The 24793-nt window shown below is 53.5% G+C and overlaps 1 protein-coding gene across 2 annotated transcripts; it reads left to right on the top strand.

The window, feature by feature from the left end:
* Positions 1-4997: 4997 nt before the first annotated feature.
* ENTPD6 (ectonucleoside triphosphate diphosphohydrolase 6 (putative)) lies at positions 4998-23712 on the top strand. Of its 2 annotated transcripts, XM_027559545.1 has the most exons (15): positions 5012-5178; positions 6492-6582; positions 9176-9499; positions 11041-11117; positions 12804-12947; positions 13828-13903; positions 14581-14616; positions 15292-15380; positions 16171-16250; positions 16882-16946; positions 18286-18387; positions 20351-20491; positions 21332-21388; positions 22278-22390; positions 22483-23712. In XM_027559545.1, the coding sequence occupies exons 3-15, from the start codon at positions 9208-9210 to the stop codon at positions 22579-22581; spliced, it is 1371 nt and encodes a 456-aa protein (XP_027415346.1). In that variant the 5' UTR covers positions 5012-5178; positions 6492-6582; positions 9176-9207; the 3' UTR covers positions 22582-23712. The 2 variants fall into 2 exon arrangements, with proteins under 2 accessions (XP_027415348.1, XP_027415346.1); XM_027559547.1 differs by lacking the exon at positions 9176-9499 and having other exon boundaries at positions 4998-5178.
* The last annotated feature ends 1081 nt before the right edge of the window (positions 23713-24793 follow it).

Below are 24793 nucleotides of genomic sequence, written 5' to 3'. Positions count from 1 at the left end.
TTCCCTGGCCGGGGAACATGCCACAACTAAGAATGTGCATGCCCGAACTAAAGATCCCATGGCCGCAACTAGAGCTTGCGCAGGCAAACAAATCAGTTTTTTTAAAAAGGCTGAAAATTGAGATAATTAATCGAAAGACAAAAAAACAGAATACACCACAAAAAGTAGACAGAAAGAAATAAGCTGAGAGAAATTTAAAAATATAAAACGAGAGTCATGGTCTGATGAGGGCTGGTGAGGGCTGGCTTCTCACTGAAATCACGTGGCAGAAGGGGTGACGGATTGCCTGCAGAGTCTCTTTTAGGAGGGCATTAGTACCATCCACCTTCCAGACACCTCCCCTCCTGACACCATCATTTCGAGGCTAGGATTTGAATGTATGAACTTGGGGAGATGCACACATTCAGACCATTCAGTTCAGTTCGGTTCAGATACTCAGTCGTGTCCCTGTCCATCACCAATTCCCAGAGTTTACTCAGACTCATTTCCACCGAGTCAGTGATGCGATCCAACCATCTCATTCTCTGTCGTCCCCTTCTCCTCTTGCCTTCGATCCTTCCCAGCAGCAGGCTCTTTTCAAATGAGTCAGTTCTTCACATCAGGTGGCCAGAGTATTGGAGTTTCAGTTTCAGCATCAGTCCTTCCAATGAATATTCAGGACTGATTTCCTTTAGGATGGACTGGTTGGATCTCCTTGCTGTCCAAGGGACTCTCTAGAGCCTTCTCCAACACCACAGTTCAAAAGCATCAATTCTTTGGTGCTCAGCATTCAGATCATAGCCTTTTACTAAAGAAAGACCTGGGAAAAGAGCTCTCCAAGCAGTAAACAGCATATGCAAAGCCCATGTCAGTAAAACAGATTAATGCTAGAAATCCTATGAAACATGGTGAAAATTTTGTGAGTTCGACAGAAGCAGGGCTATCACAGTTCCACGATCAACAATTTCAAAATATTAAAATAAATGTAAATTAAAACTTACGTTGAGATCTTTAATCCATTTTGAGTTTATTTTTGTATATGGTGTTAGAAAGTGTTCTAGTTTCATTCTTTTACAAGTGGTTGACCAGATTTCCCAGCACCACTTGTTAAAGAGATTGTCTTTAATCCATTGTATATTCTTGCCTCCTTTGTCAAAGATAAGGTGTCCATATGTGCGTGGATTTATCTCTGGGCTTTCTATTTTGTTCCATTGATCTATATTTCTGTCTTTGTGCCAGTACCATACTGTCTTGATAACTGTGGCTTTGTAGTAGAGCCTGAAGTCAGGTAGGTTGATTCCTCCAGTTCCATTTTTCTTTCTCAAGATCGCTTTGGCTATTCGAGGTTTTTTGTATTTCCATACAAATTGTGAAATTATTTGTTCTAGCTCTGTGAAGAATACTGTTGGTAGCTTGATAGGGATTGGACCAGAAACTAAGACCAGAAACTATAAAACTCCTAGAGGAGAACGTAGGCAAAACACTCTCTGACATACATCACAGCAGGATCCTCTATGACCCACCTCCCAGAATATTGGAAATAAAAGCAAAAATAAACAAATGGGACCTAATTAAACTTAAAAGCTTCTGCACATCAAAGGAAACTATTAGCAAGGTGAAAAGACAGCCTTCAGAATGGGAGAAAATAATAGCAAATGAAGCAACCGACAAACAACTAATCTCAAAAATATACAAGCAACTCCTCCAGCTCAACTCCAGAAAAATAAATGACCCAATCAAAAAATGGGCCAAAGATCTAAATAGACATTTCTCCAAAGACATACAGATGGCTAACAAACACATGAAAAGATGCTCAACATCACTCATTATCAGAGAAATGCAAATCAAAACCACTATGAGATACCATTTCACACCAGTCAGAATGGCTGCGATCCAAAAGTCTACAAATAATAAATGCTGGAGAGGGTGTGGAGAAAAGGGAACCCTCTTACACTGTTGGTGGGAATGCAAACTGGTACAGCCACTATGGAGAACAGTGTGGGGATTCCTTAAAAAACTGGAAATAGAACTGCCTTATGATCCAGCAATCCCACTGCTGGGCATACACACTGAGGAAACCAGAAGGGAAAGAGACACGTGTACCCCAATGTTCATCGCAGCACTGTTTATAATAGCCAGGACATGGAAGCAACCTAGATGTCCATCAGCAGACGAATGGATAAGAAAGCTGTGGTACATATACACAATGGAGTATTACTCAGCCATTAAAAAGAATACATTTGAATCAGTTCTAATGAGGTGGATGAAACTGGAGCCTATTATACAGAGTGAAGTAAGCCAGAAGGACAAACACCAATACAGTATACTAACACATATATATGGAATTTAGAAAGATGGTAACGATAACCCTGTATACGAGACAGCAAAAGAGACACTGATGTATAGAACAGGCTTATGGACTCTGTGGGAGAGGGAGAGGGTGGGAAGATTTGGGAGAATGGCATTGAAACATGTGAAATGTCATGTATGAAACGAGATGCCAGTCCAGGTTCAATGCACGATGCTGGATGCTTGGGACTGGTGCACTGGGACGACCCAGAGGGATGGTATGGGGAGGGAGGAGGGAGGAGGGTTCAGGATGGATTTTCTTTTAAAAATAAATAAAAAATAAATAAATAAATAAAATAAAATAAATGTAAATTAAAACTGTATGGCTGGACTGCCCTGGTGGCACAATGGATAAGAATCTGCTCTCCAATGCAGGGGACACCAGTTGGATCCCTGGTCTGAGAAGATTTCACACACCCTGGGGCAACTAGGCCTGAGAGCCGCAACTACTGAAGCCGGAGCACCTAGAGCCTGTGCTCTGGAACAAGAGAAATCATTGCTATGAAAAACCCAAGAACCACAGCAAAGAGCAGCCCCCGCTGACTGCAACTAGAGAAAGCCCACACACAGCAATGAAGACCCAGCACAGCCAAAAATAAATAAATAATATATATACTTTTAATGCTTTTTGAAAAACTGCATGGTTGTGAAAGTGAAGGTCGCTTAGTCGTGCCCGACTCTGCAACCTGGAATTCTCCAGGCCAGAATACTGGAATGGGTAGCCTTTCCCTTCTCTAGGGGATCTTCCCAACCCCAGGATCGAACCCAGGTCTCCCTCATTGCAGGCAGATTTGTATGGTTGTATGTGAGAAAGAATGGTGTACAACTGGACTGCAAAGATCCAAAAGTTTGAAACTCCAGTAGTGAAAAGATGGGGAAACCGTGCTCCCATATAGTACCGTGGGCAGGCCAATTAGTACAATGTGTAATGAGTAATTCAGACATGCGTGGGCAGGCCAATTAGTACAATGTGTAATGAGTAATTCAGACATGCAGCAGTGCTAACTCCCTTCAGTCATGTCCAACTCTTTAAGACCCTATGGACCAGAGATGGCCAGGCTCCTCTGTCTATGAGATTCTCCAGGCAAGAATACTAGAGTGGGTTGCCGTGCCCTCCTCCAGAGGATCTTTCCCACCCAGGGAGTGAACCTATATCTCTTAGTCTCCTGCACTGGCAAGCAGGTTGTTTACCACTAGCACCACCTGGGAAGCCCAATTTAGCCATATGGATCCAATATTTAAAAGGATAAAAAAGGCAAAAGACACATCCTCTACCATTGCAATTTCTCTTCTGGGCATTTTCCCCACAGATATACCCACACATGTACACAGAGATAGTCCTGGGGATCCTGTAGCATTAATCACGACAGCAAACTGGTGGAACAAGGGACAGTGCTGATTAAGTGTTGCCTGAACAACCAGATCTCCTGGCTTGGCCTGTGTTGGGTGGCTGAGACAGTGAATAGTATTTTCTGACCTGAGAAGGAACCACGAGACTGAAAGAGAAAGCAGCAATTTTATAGAGCAATGATGAAGTTTATTGTGGGTGACATACACAGGCATTCAAAACTGCACTCTTTGCTGCCGAATGGGTACAGGGGAACTGAAAGGGACCAAAGCTAAAAATAGAATCTGACTGTGGGGAGAGGTGGGTCTCAGTGACCTTTAACCATCTACACAAAAGGCGGTCTTCCAGTGTTCACAGCAGTTGAAGGCCTGGCAAAACGATGGGAACATATCTGGCTGGCGTTCATTCCTTGTGAACGGGCTAAAGTTCAGTCACCCAGAACAGGGAAGTGGTAGCACTGTGAACCCAAGGTGGAGCTGATCAAACAGAGTTGATGTTCAGCCACACAACCTGGTAAATGAGGCCAGTGTCCCACCAGATGCTGGCAGTGAGCAAATGCGGCCCCCTGCCCAGGCCTGGCCTTAGTACTTTTGTCCCTACATCCCCACCTGTCAGCACCCACTCACTCTCAACTGCCCATGTCTCACAGCAAACTCAGGAAGACCCTGGGATTCAGGAACCACCAAGGTTCTCCCAGGGCCAGGGCTGCAAGGGGCGCATTGACACCCCATTGGCCCGGTGCCGTCTGTCACATGTGCACATCCACAGTAAGAGATGCTGGAAGGCCGGCCGCACTGTGGCCAGGAGAGAAGACTGGCCGAGGGGACACGTGGGCAGCCCTGCCAGTAGGACCCTGAGGAAACAGGGCTGCATGAACAACTGCCCTGCCTAGGAGCAGGGAACCCGGGCCGCTTCCAGGAAGAGGCAAGAACATGGGGGTCAGGATAGGAGAGCCTTGGTGGCACTGCCTGGCCTGTTGTGGTGACATTTTCTACTATAAATTACCTTAAGGGAAAAGAGGGACTTTAGACGTCGTGGGGGGGAACCCGAGAAAAATCAAAACTTCCACAGCTGGTCAAGGTTCTGAGACTGCAGGGCTGACTCCGGCCAAGCACCACGCAAGCCTGCTCCGCCGTGCAGCGGAGAAGAGCCAGGAGCTGGAGCCACGCAACCGAAACCCCACCACCCAGGACTACACCAGCCGGGACCACAGCGCCTGCGCAGTGGGCCGCCCCGCCTCCCCCACCACTCCCCCCGCCTCTACGCTGCGCCTGCGCAGTGGGCCGCCCCCGCCCCCGCCACCACGCTGCGCCTGCGCACTAGGCTGACGCGGGGCACACGTGGGCGGGGCCGAGGTTCCCGGGTCCACCGCCCGCGGACCCGGGGGGTGGAGGCCACGCTGACACCGGTGGGGCAGGACCGCGGGCAAGCGGCCTTGGAGGCCTGCGAGCTCCCCTGGGACCGGCACTCCGCTCCGCGGGTGGGGCTCAGGGCGCTGAAGGGTAAGCGGCGGGTCCCGCTCGCCCCGGGGTGCGGATGCACGTGCGCCCCCCCTCCCCGGGCACTGTGCGCTTCGGCCCGGGGGACGGGGCCGATCGGGGGCCTCCGGGGCGCAGACCCGGCGCCCGGCAACTCCCGTCTCCGGGCGGCAGCTCCTGGAGGTGGCCTCAGGGTCACTGGCACCCTGAGCTCTGCTGATGTCTGGGGGGCGCAATCTGTGTTCTGGCACGGGGGTGGACAAGACCGCCCGGGTGTCCACCCCGGGGAGCCCGGAGCCTGCCGCTTCATTCATTAAGCCGGCGTCGCCGGCCCGCTCCCAGCCCGGGCGCAGAAGACCCGACAGGGGCCTGATCAGCAGGGGAGGAAAGCCCGTTGACACCTACAAGGAGGATTCGTGTTTGGTTATGCGCTTTAATTTTTGGATAGGTTTTCAGTATCTGCGGCAGTCATTTGCACGCACGGTCCTTTGGGGGAACTTTAACCTTGGAGAAACTGGCCTACAGATCTAAATCGGATAAAGCTCGTTTTCCGACCTGCCTGTCCCCAGCTCCTAGAAAGCTTGCCCGGGGGATGGGGCGGGACATCACTGCCGCTGCTTCACACCAAAACTCTCCTCTCTGACCCAGGACAGGGGGATTCAGCCCCACCCCACTCCCGTAGCCAACTGGGAGCCAGGTTAGCTCAGCCAAACCTCTGTTTGCCTTTGTGCAGTTAGATCCTGCCACACCACCAGCGAGTCCTCATTCCCCACCGCCTTGCCTTAACAGCTGTTGTTCTAGACTCTCCTTTAAAGAGCAAAACTGAACGAAAATTATTTTCTTTGGTGATCCTCTGAGGTGTTGGTAGTGTCACCGAAATGTGACCCGCCCCTCCTGCGGCTGTCTTAGCTCTGGACAAGCCCCTTACCCCAAGGAATGAAACTGGCTTTTAGGCTCAGGCCTCGGGGACATGGCTGTTCCTGGCTCAGGCCCCCTCAGAGTTATGTTCTGTTTGACTGCTGTTTATGCCACCCTGAACTTGGTGTGTAACTTGAATGATTGTGCTCAGTCATGTCTGACCCTTTGCGACCCCATGGCCTGCAACCCACCAGGCTCCTCTGTCCCTGGGATTTTTCCAGGCAAGAACATTGGAGTAGGTTACCATTTCCTCCTCCAGAGGATCTTCCCCACCCAGAGATCATCGAATCCCGTCTCAGGGCATTGGCAGGTGGATTCTTTACCAATGGGCCACCTGGGAGGCCCCCTGTAACTTTAATGATTATGTGTATGTAATTTCACGTGTTTTCTGGTTGTCTGAAGTAGTCTTGTATTCACAGGGACAGGGAAGTGATGAATGAAGCACATTTGATTTGGATTCAGAAGCCTGAAACTCCTCGGCTTTGCCGTGTGCCAACCGTGTGATCCCAGGCAAGTCCGTTTACAGACATCCCTGGGCATTGGTCCTGTTGTGTGGAAGTCAGTCATCATGTGGTATATAGGTGCCTGCACTGTGGGCTCTGGTAACAAGATATATTCATAGCGTGTTTAAAGTGGTGTTTTTTAAATGGGTAGACAAATTAAGAGCAGCCTTTGCCTCAAAATGTAATATTCTACCTGTTAATCTGATTATGTGTATTATGGCTCTCATACTAACATAGGACATGATGAAATTTGCTCATAAACAATAAAACAGTAAAATTTGTTCATAAACAATAAAACAGTGAGCTCAGTGAGTTAATTATCCCTAGGACATGCTCTCTGCACACAGAGAAGAACAATAATTTCTGGACCTAGCCTGACCATGTAGGGACAGGACAGCTCCCCTGCCCAACCTGAAGGAGGAACTGATGATGGAAGCACATCTACTCAAGACAGACCAGGAAGTTCTCCGCCTTCCCACTTTTCCTCTGATTAGAAACTGTAGCCCAGTAAGTTCTCAGGGTATGGCATTTCTCACCCTCCAGCTTATAAGCTTCACAAATTGCATTCTAATAAGTCCCTTCTTATCTTTTAAAAAGAAAAAAAAACTGATTATGTAAAAGGATTCTATAAAACACTTTCAGAGTTTAAGATGTTAGTTTTGCTTTTGTGTCCTTGCTAACCATCCTTGGAAATAGCTGCTTTAGAGCTTTCTCTATAAGTACTTTTTTTCAGAGATCACTTAGCCATAGGAAACTTTGGGTTACTGTAACCTAAAAACAGGAAGCCTCTGAAAGGGCCTGTTCCTGAGTGGAGCTGGCTGCCCGGGGATGGCTGTTCAAGCACCAACTGCAAACCTGGCATCTCTCACAAGGCTCAGTTATGTGTCCAACTGAAGTCCTGCCATCATTTCAAACTCCACATGTGGAAAACCTGGTCACTGCCATCTCCTGCCCAAACATTCCCAATCTCAGATGGCCATCACCTGGGTCCTGAAGCATCCTCCATGCCTCCCGGTGAATTGCTGCATCAGCTAGCCTTCTTCACCTGCAGGTGTTGGCTGAGCAGCTGCTGGTTTCTGGCCTTGTGTTGTGGTCGGGAAATCAGGATGAGTGGGCTGGTGCCTGTTTGCAGGGAGGCCTCTTCTCACCAGAGGGCAGGGAAGCACAAAGGAACCGCAGCTTGCTCGAGAGTGGGAGGGGAGAGCACCGAGGAGCCCGGAACCCAGCTGCAGAAGCTCAGGGAGGGGGTATGCTGTCTCCCCTCCATCCCCAGGCCTCCGGGCAGCCGCCCCCCGACAGGGGCACAGGGGCCCCTAAGGTTTCGGCCATGCTCCAGGGGCCGCAGCCATCCAGGTGTGGCTGAAGGACTGGATCCCCTACTGTTCTGTCTGTCCTCCCCCAGACAGCCTGGGGGTGTCATGAGTCCACCCAAGACTGCCCCCTGCTGTCCAGGCCTGGCCTCCCCCGCCCTCCCCGGCCAGCACAGTCATGCTGTTCTCCGGCCCTCCTCCCCCACTGTCTTTTGTGTCCTGAGCACCGAGCCCCACCACTTACAGGTGAGACCAGCACCCTGACCAGGGGCTTGCCCACGGGCACACATCCTGCTTCCCACCCAGCCAGCACTGCTGTTTTCCCTCTCCTGGGGTGTCCACTCTACCTCCCACAGCTGGCAGTGAAGGTAGAGAGATGGTGGACATCCTTGAGGACAGGGGCAGCCTAGACAACCAGGTGCCTCCCTTTTGATCCTCTGAGCCTCTGGTTCCCGCCTGGTGCCTCCATTGAGCAAAGGCCTCCATTTTGAGGTGTGCTGAACCAAAAATAGTGGGGCCAAATCAATTTATTTTGTCAGGGGCTTTGAAAGCACATGGGCGTGATTTCCTTCCAAGCAGGAATGTGCGTGTGAATGAAAGCAGGTATCTGCTATGAAACTCCCAGAACGAGCTGTTTCTCTGATCTTGTATGGCTCTGTAATCCCCAAGGGACCAGAGTTTAAACCTTTGGAAAGTAAATTACCAACGTGGGAGGAAAAGTGAGACTGGGGAGAATGAACTGGATATATGTCTGTTCCCTACATGAAAGGTCCAGGGACACTGTGTACACTTGGCTTTTAAAACAGAACCAAGCCCACAGCCATCTGCCTGGACCAGCCCCTGGAGGGCACCATGGGGCTGGGGCCTGTGGCCCTGGTCAGCACCAGCAGGACCAACGGTCTTGGACAGGTTATCTAGTGTCTACATATCTCAGTTCCTCTTCTCTTCCATGGGGATTCCACCTTCCAGAATCATTCTGAGAAGCAAATGAAGCTTCTGATTCCACAGGAAAAATGCAAATCTGCAGGACGGTTATTAATATTTATTGATTATTATTTATTTGGCTGCACCAGGTCTTAGTTGCAGCATGTGGGATCTAGTTCCCTGACCAGGGATCAAACCTGGGGCCCCCACATTGGAAGCACAGAGTCTTAGCCACTGGACCACGAGGGAAGTCCCTGTGGAAAGAACTGTGGTTGAACAGATTTTGTCCCTGAACACAGGAATGTCCCACTGGCCCTGGAACCGCAGAGCCTAGCGTGTTTTTCCTGCCCCTCTCCCTCCCACCAGCTGCTCTAGTACCATCTTCCACACACGAGGAAATGAGAAAAATACCAAACAATGGGAACCTGAGGATGACGAAGGTGGCGTACCTGCTGGGGCTGTTCGTGTGCCTGTTCATCTACGTTGCCTACATCAAGTGGCACTGGGCCTCCGCCACCCAGGCCTTTCTCGGCATCCCCGAGGCGGCCACGGGGGCCCGGAGGGGCCAGCAGGCCCTCAGTCCCCCGGGGCCGGCCGCCCACGGACCTGAGGTCGCCTACGGCATCATGTTTGACGCGGGCAGCACTGGTACCCGTGTGCACGTCTTCCAGTTCAGCCGGCAGCCTGGAGGTACTGAGCAGAAAGCCCCGACCACACCCCCTGCCCTCCATCTCACTGCAGAGCACGGCCCTCGGGGTGGACAGGACCTCCTGCCCGGGACTCCCCAGGGAGCTTGTCGACAGGGCTGGTTCTCAGGAGTCCCCGATGTCCTCACTCACACTGGTGTCTGGTGACCAGCTAAGGGCAGCTGAGATCTCACAGGGTATGGGGGTGTCCTGTCCCCTCCCGGCGTCTCTGGCGGGTTGGGTGCCTGGGACCATGACTTAGGCCAGAAGTCACATGGGATAAGTTCAAGGCAGCTGGTAGCCCCAGGTTCAGGCCAGTGGGAGCCGCAAGTTCAGGAGAGTCAGGTACATGAGCAATGACACGGAGCTGCCCACTGGGGCCAGGCAGCGACAGGGTGCCCGATGGCCATGGCTTCAGTGAAAGGGGAACTGGCCATTGCCCATGGGCCTGCTTCCCAGGTGGGGGCTGGGGAGGGATGAGGGTGGAACTGGGCATCTTCATCCCTTGGCTTCTCCCACGGAGAGACCCCCATTGTGCCCAGTCCCCCCCCCCACCCCTTGGGGAGTCAGTTCCCACATCTGGGGGTCCCTCTTCTCTGCTTCTGTGCTGACCCTTCTATGTGTTTAGCTGAGCTGGAGGCACCGGGTGCCTTCAGGAGGCCCCTCCAAGGCTCTTGTGGCACATTTTTCCACTTTTCATCTGCTTTATTTTTAAACTTGTTAACAATAGTTAAATGTTTATATGCTGGACTTTGCCTACCTCCAGAATTGATTTGAAGCTAAGTTTAAGGCAACACCTGTCAGCGGATAACCCTTTAGTAGCCATGTTCCGGTGTAGCTTCTTTGGAGAGATGTCCTTAGAAAAATTTTGTCCCTGACCTTTCCTCGTGTCTGTATTTTGATAACATTGCTCTGCCTCAGCGTGCCTGAGAATACTCTCCCCTGGTGTAAGCATGTGAGCCAAGGCCCCGAATAATTGAAGACACTGAATTTTTTAAAAAGAAGAATGAAATATTCTTTAGAACCTGTAATGTGTCCATGCTAGAATCAAGAAAATTATTTTACATTTCTAGTTTAAAATCATTTGCCCTGCTCCTCTGCTTGTTGAATCAGCAAGAATTAACTGTGTTAAACTTTAACCACTTTAAATGGATAGGCTTTTTGTATGTAAATTATACGTCAGAAAAGTTGATTTGGGGGATTCCCTGGCTGGCTGGTGGTTAAGCATGCATTGGATTCCATGCTTCCAATGCAGGGGACAGGGGTTCAATCCCTGTTTGGGAAACTAAGATCCCACATGCCTCATAGTGTGGCCTAAGTAAATAAATAAGGTTCATTTTTTTTAAGAGGAAAAGTTCTAGCCAAAACATTAAGTATGATATTCCTCATTTAGCCAGACGAAAGAGGCAGAGTTTAGACAAGAAACAGTGAGGGTCTGTTTTCAGATGTCTGCCTTAAAAGTGTGGCTCGTCATAGTTGTAGAGATTCCTGTATTTGTGTTTATATTCATACTTGTGCCTTGTATAAAATATGATTTTCCTTTAGAAACTCCCACCTTGACCCATGAAACCTTCAAAGCACTGAAGCCAGGTCTTTCTGCTTATGCTGATGACGTTGAAAAGGTAACAGTTTTCTCTCATGTCTGTTGGCTCATCAAGTTTGTCTTCTGTAGCCTTATTAAAGTGACTCCCTTCCTCTCGGATGCAGTGTGGTCCTCCCAGGGCAGCATCTCTGCTGTGCTGGCCTGGGTTGCTGCACAGTGTAGGGAGTCTATGGAGGACACTGGTACCCATGGGAGGCCCCCCCATATATACACCACACCATGTACACTGCACATGTGTACACAACCACATACATATCACATACACACACCCCATATACACACACCACACATGTATACATACACGCACACAATGACACCACACATATATCACACCATATATACAGCCACACACACCATACATATATACACATACACATAACCAGTCTACCCCATATGTGTATACACACACCACATACACACACCACACATGTATACATACACACACACAACACCACACATATATCACACCATATATACAGCCACACACACCATACATATATACACATACACATAACCACAGTCTACCCCATATATGTATACACACACCACATACACACACCACACATGTATACATACATGCACACGACACCACACATATATCACACCATATATACAGCCACACACACCATACATATATACACATACACATAACCACAGTCTACCCCATATGTGTATACACACACCACATACACACACCACACATGTATACATACACACACGACACCACATATCACACCATATATACAGCCACACACACCATACATATATACACATACACATAACCACAATCTACCCCACACATGTATACACACACCACATACACACACCACACATGTATACATACATGCACACGACACCACATTACATCATACCATATATACAGCCACACACACCATACATATACACATAACCACGCACCACCCCACACATGTATTTACACAGACATATACACACATACACACACACACATACACAACCACACACTACTCCACACGTGTATACACACACCACATACACACACCACACACGTATACATACACACACGACACCACATATCACACCATATATACAGCCACACACACCATACATATATACATATACATACAACCACACACCACCCCACACGTGTATACACACACCACATACACATGCCACACATGTATACACACACACACATAACAACACCATACATACACCACATCATATATACAGCCACACACACCATACATAAACACATATATACACAACCACACACCACCCCACACGTGTATATACACAGACACACACCACACACACGCACAATGGTCCCTGGTCCAGTCACACACACACACACACACACACACATACACACACATGCCCTGGTCCAGTGTGTGGCACTCAGCATACCAGCAGGTGCAGGTGAATCTCTGGTGTTGCTCTTCGTGGGTTTTAGGGCCATAAGGGACCCTAGAATTCTCTCATGGTGTGCCGAGGCCTTGCAGCTCACCTGACACTGCCCGAGGTGGCCGGGCGTGTAGGACCCCGGTCCACTCCACTGCCACAGGTCCGCCCCATGCCCCCGGCAGCACCACTTGAGTCACTGTTTCTGCCAATTTGTAAAATCAGGAAGAAAATACATTTACAGATGTATAAAGCCTAAAGGGTGGGGAGCAACAGTGACCACGCTGCGAGTGGACCAACCCTGCTTTACCCACCATGTCCACAGAGCGCCCCGGGGATCCAGGAGCTACTGGACGTGGCCAAACAGGACATCCCCTTTGACTTCTGGAAGGCCACCCCCTTGGTCCTCAAGGCTACAGCTGGTCTGCGCCTGTTGCCAGGAGAAAAGGCTCAGAAGTTGCTGAGGAAGGTGAGTGCCTCCATTTCCCCCAAGGGTTGGCTGATGATAACTGAGACCGTGGAGCATCCGTCCACGTCCGAGCAGGCCCCTGGAGAAGGTCTCACAGGAAGGAAACATGTCAACATGTTCGCAGTGTCATCTTAGGTGGAGGGCTTGTGGATGAATGATGCTTTCTTCCTCAAGATGTTTAAAGCCATTCATGTTTTCTAGAATGAACCTGTTTTATAAAAAGACCAAATTTGTGTGAAAAATAATACATTTGAAGGGCTTCCTTCCATCCAAGGACTTGCTGTGTGTCTGAGGCAGTAGGACCTGAATTCTTGAAATTTCGGCTCAAGCTGGTCACCCTCGCAGGAAGCACAGGTCCCTCTCTCGGTCTGATGCTCAGATGGGACAGCTCAGGCCATTGGCCTGTGCCCAGGCGCTACACCTCCTGAAGGTGGCCCTGGAGCCTGTCTTTGGCAGGTGCTTGTAGGAGTCTTAACCATCAGGAATCAGGGAAAGTGTTCTCAGCAAAATGGTCCTGCTCCAAGCTGTTTCTGCACCTGCCAGCTGCTAAATGATGTTGTTGCAGGCCTGTCAAGGTCCCTTTATAGAAACTACCTTCATGCGCTCAAGTCAGATTGTGGGACACAAGTGCAGACGTACTGAGATTTCTGTGTATCTATCATGGCTAAAACATGGAGAAGGAGCCAGCTGCTCCCAGCCTCCGCCTCCCTGTGCCAGGCCATCCCCTGGGCATGTGCCCACCAGTCTGCGTGGGGGCCCAGAGCTGGGATCTGCCCCATGGGGCTTCCCGCCCTTCCTGTCCTGTCCTAACGCAGGGCAGTGACTGGGGACTAGGAGTTTAGATTCTTAAGGTTAAAGACGCGTCTCTCTTTACATTTAGGTGAAAGAAGTGTTTGAGGCATCGCCATTCCTCGTAGGGGATGACTGTGTTTCCATCATGAACGGGACTGATGAGGGTAATTATCGAAAGTGCCGCGAGGCCATCCCTCAAGGCAGGCTGCATGCAGCACTGCTGTCAGCATCTCACTGGAGCTTTCCCTGCCTGGAGGCACAGGCACTGAAGTGACAGCCCTGCCCCACCCACCGCCCACAGTCTGACTGTCTCAGAGCCTCCTTCTTGGGGCCAGTGTTAGATTCTCCTCGTGACTGGCTGCCAGCCTGGCACAGATCACAGTCCTGAAAACAAATGCTCTCTTCTAAGAACATTTAGAGAGAATCCCCAGTTGCTGTGTGAGTACATTGCTGTTGCCTTAATTCCAAGAGCATCGCTTAATAAGGTTCCTTACCAGCCTCGACTCTAAATGTGACCTTAAGAGTTTGTGTGGGTGGAAGGAAAGAACATTTGGTTCTCATCCCTCCCCTTCTGAAAAGAGGCAGTCGATAAAGAGTGGGAGCGTAGGATGGGACATTTGGCCAAGCATTCCGGCTTTTAGTGTGGTATCTTCTAGAGCAGTCTGCCAGAAGCCGCTGTTGGCTCTGAGTGACGCCTGTTCCTGTAGCCAATCCAGAGGCTGAGAGTAGTGGGGAAGTGGTCTCCTCGTGCCCCTGAAATCCGAAAGTCGCCATGAGCCCCCGGTGCTGTAATTACAGCTTCTCAGGTGATTCAGATGCCCTTTGTGACCCTGTCCTGCAGGTGTTTCTGCGTGGATCACCGTGAACTTCTTAACAGGTGGGTTCCCTTTATCACAGAGCCCACTGTCCACAGACCTTGGTCTTGAGAGCAGGAGCCTCATTTCTGCTCTTTAAAATAACCCCCCAGGGTTTTGCAGTGTTACTGACCCCAGCATGTGGCGGGCCCCGAGATTGTGGATGCAGGTACTAGGGGTGGTGGTGGCCTGCAGCAGCACCATCCTCATTCCTGAGAGAAGCCCTGAGTCACCCCAGTCAATGTTGAACATGAGGCAAGTGCTGATTGCCTTATAATTGAAGTCCCGCTGGAGGAAGACCAGGGACCAGGAACATAGGTCCTTGGAATCAGGAGTCATTTTTCTCAGATAACTCTCCGGACGTGGGTTTTTGTCCCTCTGTTGTAATTATGGACAAGCCCAGAATCTCTGACACTGGACGAGACGGAAGTTGCCTACAGGCTCTGCCACCCGGGAGTGGAGAGCCGTGCAACGGGGGAGGTCCGGAGCCCAGGTGAAAGCTCAGATGAAGGCCCCGCCAGGCAGCTGCTCTTCGTGCACTCCCCAAAACATGTGGAGATTTTTAAGTGGCTGCAGCCTCTGTTGTCTTGTTCTTCTTTCCATGGAAGGGCCTAGCTTCTGACCCCCACCCCCCCTTTTTTTTGCTATTCTGTTTATTAACTGTCATTGCCATGTGGATTTTACTTCCGGTGCTGCAGGCAGCCTGAAGACCCCCGGGAGGGGCAGCGTGGGCATGCTGGACCTAGGCGGGGGGTCGACTCAGATCACCTTCCTCCCAAGACTCGAGGTAACCAGCCCCCACCCCCAAGGCCACCTGCCCTGTTGGGGAGCCTCTGGAGGCCCGTGAGCTCAACCTCCCTCCTGAGGGTCATCACACACAGTGAATCCTGCTTAGTTTGATTTTAACTCTGCCTAGAAAACCTAGGAATTTGCTCTTTTCTGGGGTGATAAACTATTAGCAGATACTACCTGGAGCCCTTTGGGCAGAGAGCATGGGGTGGGTTCCTCCCTGCCCCCCAAGGGCTTCCAGGGAGGGGCCATCAGTCTGACTCACATGGGACAGGGTCACAGTCCTTTTTAGGATGGGCACATCTCCAGTTAAGATCGCATCGCATGGTGTTTTTAAAAAGTACTTTCCTCATCCACCACGTTTTATTTTTTTTTTTTTTTTAGTTTTAATGGAAGAGCCTTAAGTATATTCAGAACTGTTCTGGTTGGGCCATACTTCTCAGAATGGATAAATATTACTCAAAAAGAGGGGAGACACGGGACTTCCCTAGCAGTCCAGTGGTTAAGACTCCATGCTTCCACTGCAGGGGATGAGGGTTCCATCCCTGGTCAGGGAGCTGAGATCCCACGTACCATGCAGTGCACCCCTGCCCCCAACCCCCCCAAAAAAGGAAAAATCCAAGTGCTTCATTGCTTGGTCTAAGCTGTTTCATGGCTTGTGAGTTGATGAAAAGCTAATTGAATACATCTGTGCATATCCCTGTTCTTTCAAATGAATTGAGGGAGGTGGGGGCCGGTTTTCTAGAAAGGCCAGCAGGAAAGGAGTGCTAATCCTGTGTTCTTCCCAGGGCACCCTTCAAACCTCGCCGCCCAGCTTCCTCACGTCCCTCCAGGTGTTTAACAGGACCTACAGGCTCTACTCCTACAGGTGCGTCCTCAGGACTAAGAGTGGACAGGGGCTCAGCTTACCACTGCAGGCCTCCCCCGGGGAGTGACCAGAGCGCTGTCCACAGACTCAGTCCCCGGACCCTGCCGTGGACCCCCCTGTGGGCTCCTCCTCCCGCCGTCCTCCCCTTCACCTGTGGCCTCCCCCTCCCCCTGCCCTCCCCCTCCCCCTGTGGCCACCCCTCCCCCCTCCTTCCCTTTTCCTCCTTTTAAAATTCTGCGGCAGTATTTCTTCTTTTGTATGTATTCTGTTCTGCTTCGGAAGACGCTTTTGGGGAAGTGGGGAAGAGCCTGTGGATTGTGCAGGGGTTTTCTGGGTCATCTTCTTGCCACTGACACCTTGAGTAGCTTCTTTCCACAAGGCCTGTCCGCACTGTGAAGGTGGAGGCCTGCCTGTCACCCTCCGCAGTGTCCACAGCTCCTGGTTGAGCTCCGCCGAGGAAGGGTCTTGGCTTGTTCAGCCGAGGCGCTCCTGGGAGAAGCAGGAGGCCGCTGCCCCGCCCAGCCCCAGCCCCCCCACCCCCTTGGGTCCAGTGAACACGCCCACTGGACGTGTGCAAGGCAGCACCTGGGCCTCCGGGCGGCCTCTCCTCACCAGGGCACTCTCTCCACAGCTACCTGGGGCTTGGCTTGATGTCGGCGAGACTGGCGGTCCTGGGAGGCGAGGAGGGGAAGCCTGGTGAGTGGGGTGCAGTGTCCAGAGCCCTTCTGGCCAACAGGATTTGGGAGCCTCTGAGAGTGTGCCCGTAGACCTTGTTGGGGGCCCCTGAGGACCTCCCCAGTTACTTTTTAAAGAAAGATGGCTAGTGAAGTGGTGTCTGAATCACTAAGGGAGAGTGTCTTAGGAACCTAAGAAACACACACCATCAGCATCGGCTTGTTTATAAGGATTTACCATGGGGCGGCTCCTGAGAACATGCCCTGCATTCTCCTGCATGGAGGGAACTTGGAACGGGCTTGACCTTCCTCCAGGTGTGGCGTTTGGGGACAAAGCCTGTGTCTGCTCCCAGGCCCTCTCCGTGTCATCCCATCCTGACGCACTTGGCTCAGACAAGCCAGACATTGCCAGCAGGCACTTGAGCTCCTGGGATATTTAGGGAACCGTGTACCCAAGGCGGCCCAGGGCCCTGCTCTGAGGCCACCTCAGCCTGTCCCCCCAGAGGCCTTGGTCAGATGTGCACAAGCCCACACGTGTTCCCCTGGAATCCTCTTCCACACACGTCCCGCTTCAGCTCCTTTATTTCAGATCCTGCCGTTTAAACTTCTAACAGTGTCCCCTTTGTTGCGAACCTAAACCGTGTCCGTGTCTCACAAACACCTGCAGCCTTGTTCTGGTCTAGAAAACATCCGTTAGTCAGCGGAGGACAGCAGGCACCCGCTTGCCCGTCTGCACCAGCCTCAGGGTCCTGTCCCTCCTGCACCACCCCGCTTCAGAGCAGCAGGGGACCATGTTTCTCCCCAAAGTGTGATGGCAGCTCCTGCCTTGTGAGCTGTCGTCACTCAGCAGACCACACACCGGACTGAGCAGTTGCAGACAGCAGTCTTTTTTATCACCTGCCTTCACAGACCCCTGCTGGGGTCCCATGGGGGCCGTTCTGCTGGTGCAGGAGGGCTCAGACCAGAATCAGCCAAGGACGGGGGCGTGCTCAGTGGGAGGCCAGCAGGTGTGTCCCTGAGGGCTGGGGCCCTGGAGGCCAGCCACCACCCTTCCTCTGCCGGTCATGGGCCCAGTGGCACAGGGTCCTGGTGAGCAGGCACCCGCCATGGCTCCTGGCCCCACCCCCCACTCCATCACCTGGAACCTCGAAGCCCCTTCTTGGCGGTGAGCTGGGAGTGGCTCTGCTGGGGTTTCTGCCCTCCTGCCGCTGACCTGGGGTGCTCCCAGAGGTTCATCCTCACGGTAGGAAGGAAGCGTGTTCCCTTGACCCTCTGAGGCCCTCAGTGCCATGGGCTGCCCTCCATGGGACTCGTCTTGGCTCTGCTGCAGCCAGTGCTCTTCACCTCCTCTCTTCTTTCAGCTGAAGATGGACAGGAGCTGGTCAGCCCCTGTCTGTCTGCTGGTTTCAGAGGAGAGTGGGAGCATGCTGAAGTGACGTACAGGATTGCAGGACAGGAGGCAGGTATGGCATGGAGGCGGGTGGCTTGGGAGGGTCGATGGCAGCCCCTTACCCCCCAGCACCTGAGAGAAGCAGGGAGCCTGTCCAGCCTCCTTCACAGACTGGCCTGTACTAGCCTGTGAGATAAGACTCAGCTCTGGAGCTCCTGCCTCCCGCGGGCTCCCTGCACGGGCCTCCCTGTCTGCTGCCAGATGCTCCTCCAGAGGCCAGGTTTCCCAGCAGGCCCCAGTGAGGAAGGGCCTGGACATCCCCCGGCCTCAAGCTGACAGCCAGGCCTGGCTATGGACCATGCCACCCTAGCCCGTGCTCCAGCAAGGACGGGAGAGGCCAAGGAGCCCCCGGCCTGTCTCACCACAGCGCCCATTGCTCTGTGCTCTGAGTTTCTTCTGAAAGGGTTACTGAGATACCGTGTCCAACCTGGACATGCCACTGATGGGACTGTTTCCACAGACAGCACTTCTGACCTCAAATGTGGGGTATTCCCCTCACCACCCAGCTTTCTGCCACCAGTGGGTATCCTGTGATTCAGCTCAGTTCTAACACTGACTTACAGAGTCAGGGCAGAGACCCTGAGCCCCGCTCCTTGACACCCCTTGCAAGTGCTGGGCCCCCGTTCCTCTGACTGACCTGTTAAAAATCAGGGGTTCCCACAACCCCGTCCTCAAATCCAGTAATTTACTGGGAGGGATCACAGAACTCTGGGAAACACGTTCCTGTCTCTGGTTCCTTCTAAAGGACAGCTGGGAAACAGACGGGAGAGAGGCACAAGGCAGGCGTGTGGGGGGGGGCACCTGGAGCCCCCCAGGGTACTCCCCCACATACACACGTCTCCAACCCAGAAGTTCTCTGAGCCCCTTCCTGAAGGTGTTTTACAAGGCTTCTTGCAGAGGGACTAATCAACTCAGTGGCGGGTGGTGACTGACTCAGTCCCCAGCCCTCTGTCCATGCCCTCCAGGGGGCACTGAACATCCCAATCCTCTAACCACCAGCCCCCATCCTGAAGCCCTTGAGGGTCCCACTGGGAGTCACCTCATTAGCACAAAATTAGGGCTTATTGAGAATAACAGGACACCCCTCTCACCCTCACCACTCAGGGCCTTACAGGTCTTTACAAGCTGTGTCAAGGACCAAGGATGGAGAGCAAATTCTATTTTTTATTATCCGGCAATAAACAGGAGGGGACTGGGAAGGGGGTTCGTGGTTTAAGGACAAGCAGGAAAGAGACGAGACATGACGAACTGGGCAATGAGCTCCAAGCTGAGGGGGCAGCTCACCAAAGGCCCTGAGCTGGCTGCTGCATTTAAGGAGCAAGGAGGAGGCGGTGTGAGGGTCAGAGCAGGGAGAGGGCAGGGGGACAGGAGGAGGAGGAGGTCTGAGGGTCAGAGCAGGGAGAAGGCAGGGAAATGAGACCCAAAGGGCGACGGGGAGGCTTCGGGGGCCACTGGGAAGCTGGACAGCGCTGTTGTCAGATGTGGAGCAGGGCTGGGACAAGATCAGAAATGGGTCTGGGCATGGGCTGTGGGCCATCCACATCCACTAACTCAGTCTGTGTTTGTTGCACTTCTGAGCAAGTGTCATGACCAGTCTCATGAGCTTGGCAAGCTGCCTCTGAGGCCCAGCCCCCTCCTCTCTGACAGGAGGGGGTGCAGGCCCCACCCAGATGGCTGGTGAGATGGGTGAGATGCTGCACACTCAAGCTGAGCCCAGGGCAGGCAGGGCGAGCGTGGAGTGGGCCCACTGGGCTGTGTCAGGGCAGTACCAGGAGCCCAGCCTGAGGCTGCTGGCCTTCAGGATCAGGGCCACCCTCTGGCCACCTTTGTGCTCGCAGTTTCTCCCCTTGACCTGCCCACAGTGTGTGGCCCCTGAAAGGTTGCTGGTGAGCACCCCCAGGTCCCGGCCACTTTGGGCCATGTGGTCAGGCGCCCAGAGCCCCCTGACTGCTGAGTCTGCTTTCCCTTTGCCCCAGCGGGGAGCCTCTACCAGCTGTGCGCCCGCCGAGTGTCTGAGATCCTCCGAAACAAAGTGCACAGGACAGAGGAAGTGAAGGATGTGGAATTCTATGCCTTTTCCTACTATTACGACCTTGCCGCAAATGTGGGCCTCATAGGTAAGGGTGGGGCCGGGTTTGCTATATGGGGGCCTGGGGTGTGGGACCTCCAATAGAGGGCCCGCCAGTCACATCAGGGTGGTGGGAGGGCAGGGACCTGTTGTGAGTAGAGAGTACTAGGCCCCTTTTATAAATAATTCAGTTCTCTGAGCTGCTTAGTGCAGGAAGGCTTCCTGGCTGTTGGTTCATTCTCCTCTCACCTGTTGTGATTCTCAAACCCTCAGCTGCTGGCACCCAGCCCTCAGACCACCCTCAGGAGCTTATATGTGTCACCCTGACCCCTTCCTGACCTGCGAGTGCCATCAGGGCAGAAGACGGCATTGGGAGTCTGGGACCGGTGCTCGTCAGACACGCTAGAAAATCTCGAGAGGGTCATGAGGTCACTTCACTGGGTCAGGACTGGAAATGTCTTTTGATAAGATAGATTAAGGGTGTCAGAATGTTATCGATGGCGAGGATGAAACATTAGTGTGCATAGAAAATCACCCTGGAGAAACAGAGGCCAGCAGGACGAGGAAGGAGGAATGGGGGAAGGTGTCTTCCCAGCAGGAAGACCCACTGCCGGGTCTTCCGTGGATGACGGCCAGCAGGACGAGGCTGGAATGGGGGAAGGTGACCCCTCACCTGGGCCCAGGTCCCTCTCTCTGGGGCATCCTAGCAGCTGCCCTTCCAGCGGGCTCTCCTCAGCGGAGCCAGGGTACCTCATCCTTACTCTCTGATGCCCAGACATGCAGCCGTCCACCTCTGGACCTCTCCCCTCGGGTGCGTGGGCCCCAGGGCCTCAGTGCTGTCTCTGCTCTGCAGCCCTGGTGCCAACGGGGCACTTGGTCTCATCCACAGATGCGGAGAAGGGAGGCAGCCTTGTCGTTGAAGACTTTGAGATAGCGGCCAAGTATGGTGAGTGGCCTGGAGGCAGGACACCATCCCGGGCTCGAGGCAGGCCCTGGCCCCGGAATTTCTCTTCAACTCCTGCCTGTCGCCCAGACAAGCCTTCAGGGGTGTGAGCATGTGAGGGGCCACCGAGCCAGCTGGACCCCAGCCCACCACGCCTTGTGTGGCCTGAGCGGTAGGGGCAAGGGTTTTAGTCCTGGGGTGTGAGGCGTGGACTCCCCTGATTTCACTTTTTCTGACTCTGGCTAGGGTAACCTCAAGCCCCCAAAGTGTCCCAGCAGATTCACAGTTGCCAGGGACCCCTGCACAGCAGAGCCCGGAGAGGGGGACCAAGAGCCGTCCCCCTGGGGTGTGGCCGGGTGTGGGTTGCCCACCCTTCCCTCCTCGCTCCCCACTGGCAGGTGTGCAGGCCGCTTGTAGCAGCTCCACCCTGAGTCCCTTTCCCAGTTGCAGGTCCAAGGAGTTAACTCTGTATTTCTCCATCGAACGACCTCCTTCCCCTCTCCCTGCCCCCAGAAAGGCTTCTTTTCCATCGTTCTCCTCACTTCTGGGTTTGTCTCCTGGACACCAGCGGGAGAAGGCTCTGAGCAGAGGCTATGGGTGGTTTGTCTGTCCTCGCTAAGAGGGGTGGGTTGCTCTCTCTCATCAGCTTTGAGGGTGTTTCCAGTCCTCAGGAGGCTGGGGTCCACACCCAGGAGAGGTGGCTGGGGTCACCAGGTGGAGACAGAGCCAGGGTGGGTAGTAGACCCTGGGTTGACCTCAAGTCCCTGCTGGTCCTGGGCTCTGACCAGCAGGGAGGCCCTGGGCGGCACAGGGCCTAGGGGGTGGTGCCCTGCATGGGTGGAACTAGGCAGCCTGGGCCCGTGCCCACACCCAGGAGCCGTGTCCCCCTCAGTGTGCCGGACGGCAGAGACCCGGCCGCCACCCAGCCCCTTCCTGTGCCTGGACCTCACCTACATCAGCTTGCTGCTCCAGGAGCTCGGCTTCCCGGGGGACAAAGTGCTGAAGGTAGGGACCCTGGGGTGCCCCCTCCCTGCCCCTCAAGAGCACGTGCCCGTCTTCCCCACACACGTGCTCCTCTCCCTGCTTGTCTCTTCAAGCTGACCCGGAAGATCGACAACGTGGAGACCAGCTGGGCTCTGGGCGCCACTTTTCATTACATCGATTCCCTGAGCCGACACAAGAGCCCCGCCTCGTAGCCACTGAGTTGCCGGCCATTCCCACAGAAGCACAGGCTCTGCGAGAGCAGGCCCCTTTAGGACCCCTGACTTGCGGTATGGGGGCCACGGCGCCAGCCGGGACCCTCCTCCCCATGGCCGCACACACCAGCCCCTGGGTGCACTGGAACGCAGCCCAGGCTTTGGCTCCAGGTGGACGGTGTCCAGACGGGGCAGGGGGCGCAGGCTGAGGCCAGGGCGGCCCCGCTGCCATCCACACTGTCCCGTCTCAGGCCTGGGGTGGCTGTGACATGCATCCTTTGACAGGAGTCTTGTTCTGTGCTGCTCTCCAGTGGGCGTCCCCCCCGGCCAGTGGGCCTGGCATCCCCCGGGGTGTGGACTGTGACGTCATCCAGAAGCCGCGTCCTCAGGGGGCTCAGGCTCAGCTGCCGGGTTGGCACTGAGCATGGGGCAGGGGGGCTGAAGGGGATGCCTCTCCATGGCCCACCTGCCCGGGCTCCTCGAGGGTCCTGAATGTGAGTGTGCGCTGCTGTGAAGAGTGTGTGTGTGTCTGTGTGGTGCCAAGCACTCACGCAGAAGCTGTGTCCTGAGCCGTGTGTGTGTGTGTCTGTGTGGTGCCAAGTGCTCATGCAGAAGCTGTGTCCTGAGTCGTGTGTGTGTGTCTGAATGTGAGTGTACACTGTGAAGAGTGTGTGTGTGTCTGTGTGGTGCCAAGCGCTCACGCAGAAGCTGTGTCCTGAGCCGTGTGTGTATGTGTGTCTGAATGTGAGTGTGCACTGCTGTGAAGAGTGTGTGTCTGTGTGTGACATCTGTGTGGTGCCAAGCGCTCGCACAGAATCTGTGTCCTGAGCCGCACGCGTGTGTGTGAGTGACGTCTGTGTGGTGCCGAGTGCTCACACAGAAGCTCTGTGCTGAGCCCACTGGATGTATCGCTGCCTGAGCCGTTGGCCTCCAAGCAATGTCCACCCGGCCACAGCCCTGGATCCACCCTCTGGCGGCCCAGCCCCCATGGGCTCACGGGGTGCTGGCCGAGCCGGGCACAGGGCTCTGTGGGCCCCAGGCCCACAGCTGCTCCTGTGGTGAATGTACAGTTCTCGAAATAAGCTGAACCTCATGTGTTCCACTTGAAATAAAGGGTTTTCCAGGGTTTCAGCTCCTCTGATTCTTCTTGGTGAGCATCAGCTCTGTCCCTCCACCCCCAGCGCCCACATTGGGCACCTGATGTTCCCGTTCACCAAAGTTGAAACAAAAACCTGCCCCCGTGGTTGGTGCGTGATGGCAGGATTAAAGTCCTGTCAGTGCCTCTTGGGGAGACAGCAGCAGCAGGACACACACAGGCCCCGCTGGGCACTCCTGGTGTGCCCTGTCCGGGGTAGGCCTGTGGAGGTCCAGGCTTTTCTGGGGTCCAGCAGAGCAGAGCACCCTCTGGACTGTGACATCTGTGGGCTCATCACTTCCAGGGCCGAGTGGTCTGGAGCGGGTACTGACCTCCAGCTGCAGTGTGTCTAGTGAGGATCTGGTTTTAATCAAGGACCAGGAGAAGGGGGTCACAGCCCAGACAAAGACCAGACCAACCCCTCCTAGGGCTGCAAGGGTCCAGAGCGGCGTGACTGCTGCATAAGCCCACTTGTCAGGCATACAGGGACGGAGCCCTGACCCCTGAGTGGGAAGGACCAGGAGAGAGAGACAGGTGTGAAACCTGAGAAGACTTGAGCCTGCAGGACAGATACGGGGAGTCTGCATCCTTCCCCGGGGGGCCTGACTAGGTGGGGGGTCACCACATCCCCAACTCCAGAGGGCTGGGGGCAGGCCATCAGAACACAGATGCTGAAAACCGGAGCCAACTGCCCTCTGCCCAGTGGGTTCACCGAAGTGTCAACCTTGAGGTGGGGGACAGAGGTCTGTGTCTGGGCACGGCAGGAAAAGACAGTGGGGAGATGCTTTCCCCAGACAAAAAGCCACCTCAGGACTGAAGCCTGAGGATCTGCTTGACAAGGAAATGAAAACCTGCTCCCCCCATCCTGCACCCCCACCTTGGCAGGCCTCCCAGCCCCTTCCTTCCACGATAGCAGCTTAGCTACTGTGCGGACTCCGGAGGCCAGGGATCAAAAATGCACGAAGGCCAAAGTGAAAATTGATTTGGTCCATTTATAGGTCGGTGATCTCAGGTCTGAAAAAGTAAACAACTGGCCGTCTCCCAAGAGAGTCCCAAATAAGTCATGGAACGTTTTTG

Source organism: Bos indicus x Bos taurus, chromosome 13 (assembly GCF_003369695.1).
Source record: "Bos indicus x Bos taurus breed Angus x Brahman F1 hybrid chromosome 13, Bos_hybrid_MaternalHap_v2.0, whole genome shotgun sequence".
Lineage (NCBI taxonomy): Eukaryota > Metazoa > Chordata > Mammalia > Artiodactyla > Bovidae > Bos > Bos indicus x Bos taurus.
Note: the sequence above shows the minus strand (reverse complement) of the source record. Positions and strands in the feature narration are given on the sequence as shown.

Excerpts from the sequence above, each read along its gene's own strand:
- ENTPD6 (XM_027559545.1), top strand. The coding sequence starts at position 9,208 with ATGAGAAAAATACCAAACAATGGGAACCTGAGGATGACGAAGGTGGCG. Across the intron at positions 18,388-20,350 it reads GATTGCAGGACAGGAGGCAG|CGGGGAGCCTCTACCAGCTG; the intron begins GTATGGCATGGA and ends CCTTTGCCCCAG. Across the intron at positions 22,391-22,482 it reads CGGGGGACAAAGTGCTGAAG|CTGACCCGGAAGATCGACAA; the intron begins GTAGGGACCCTG and ends TGTCTCTTCAAG.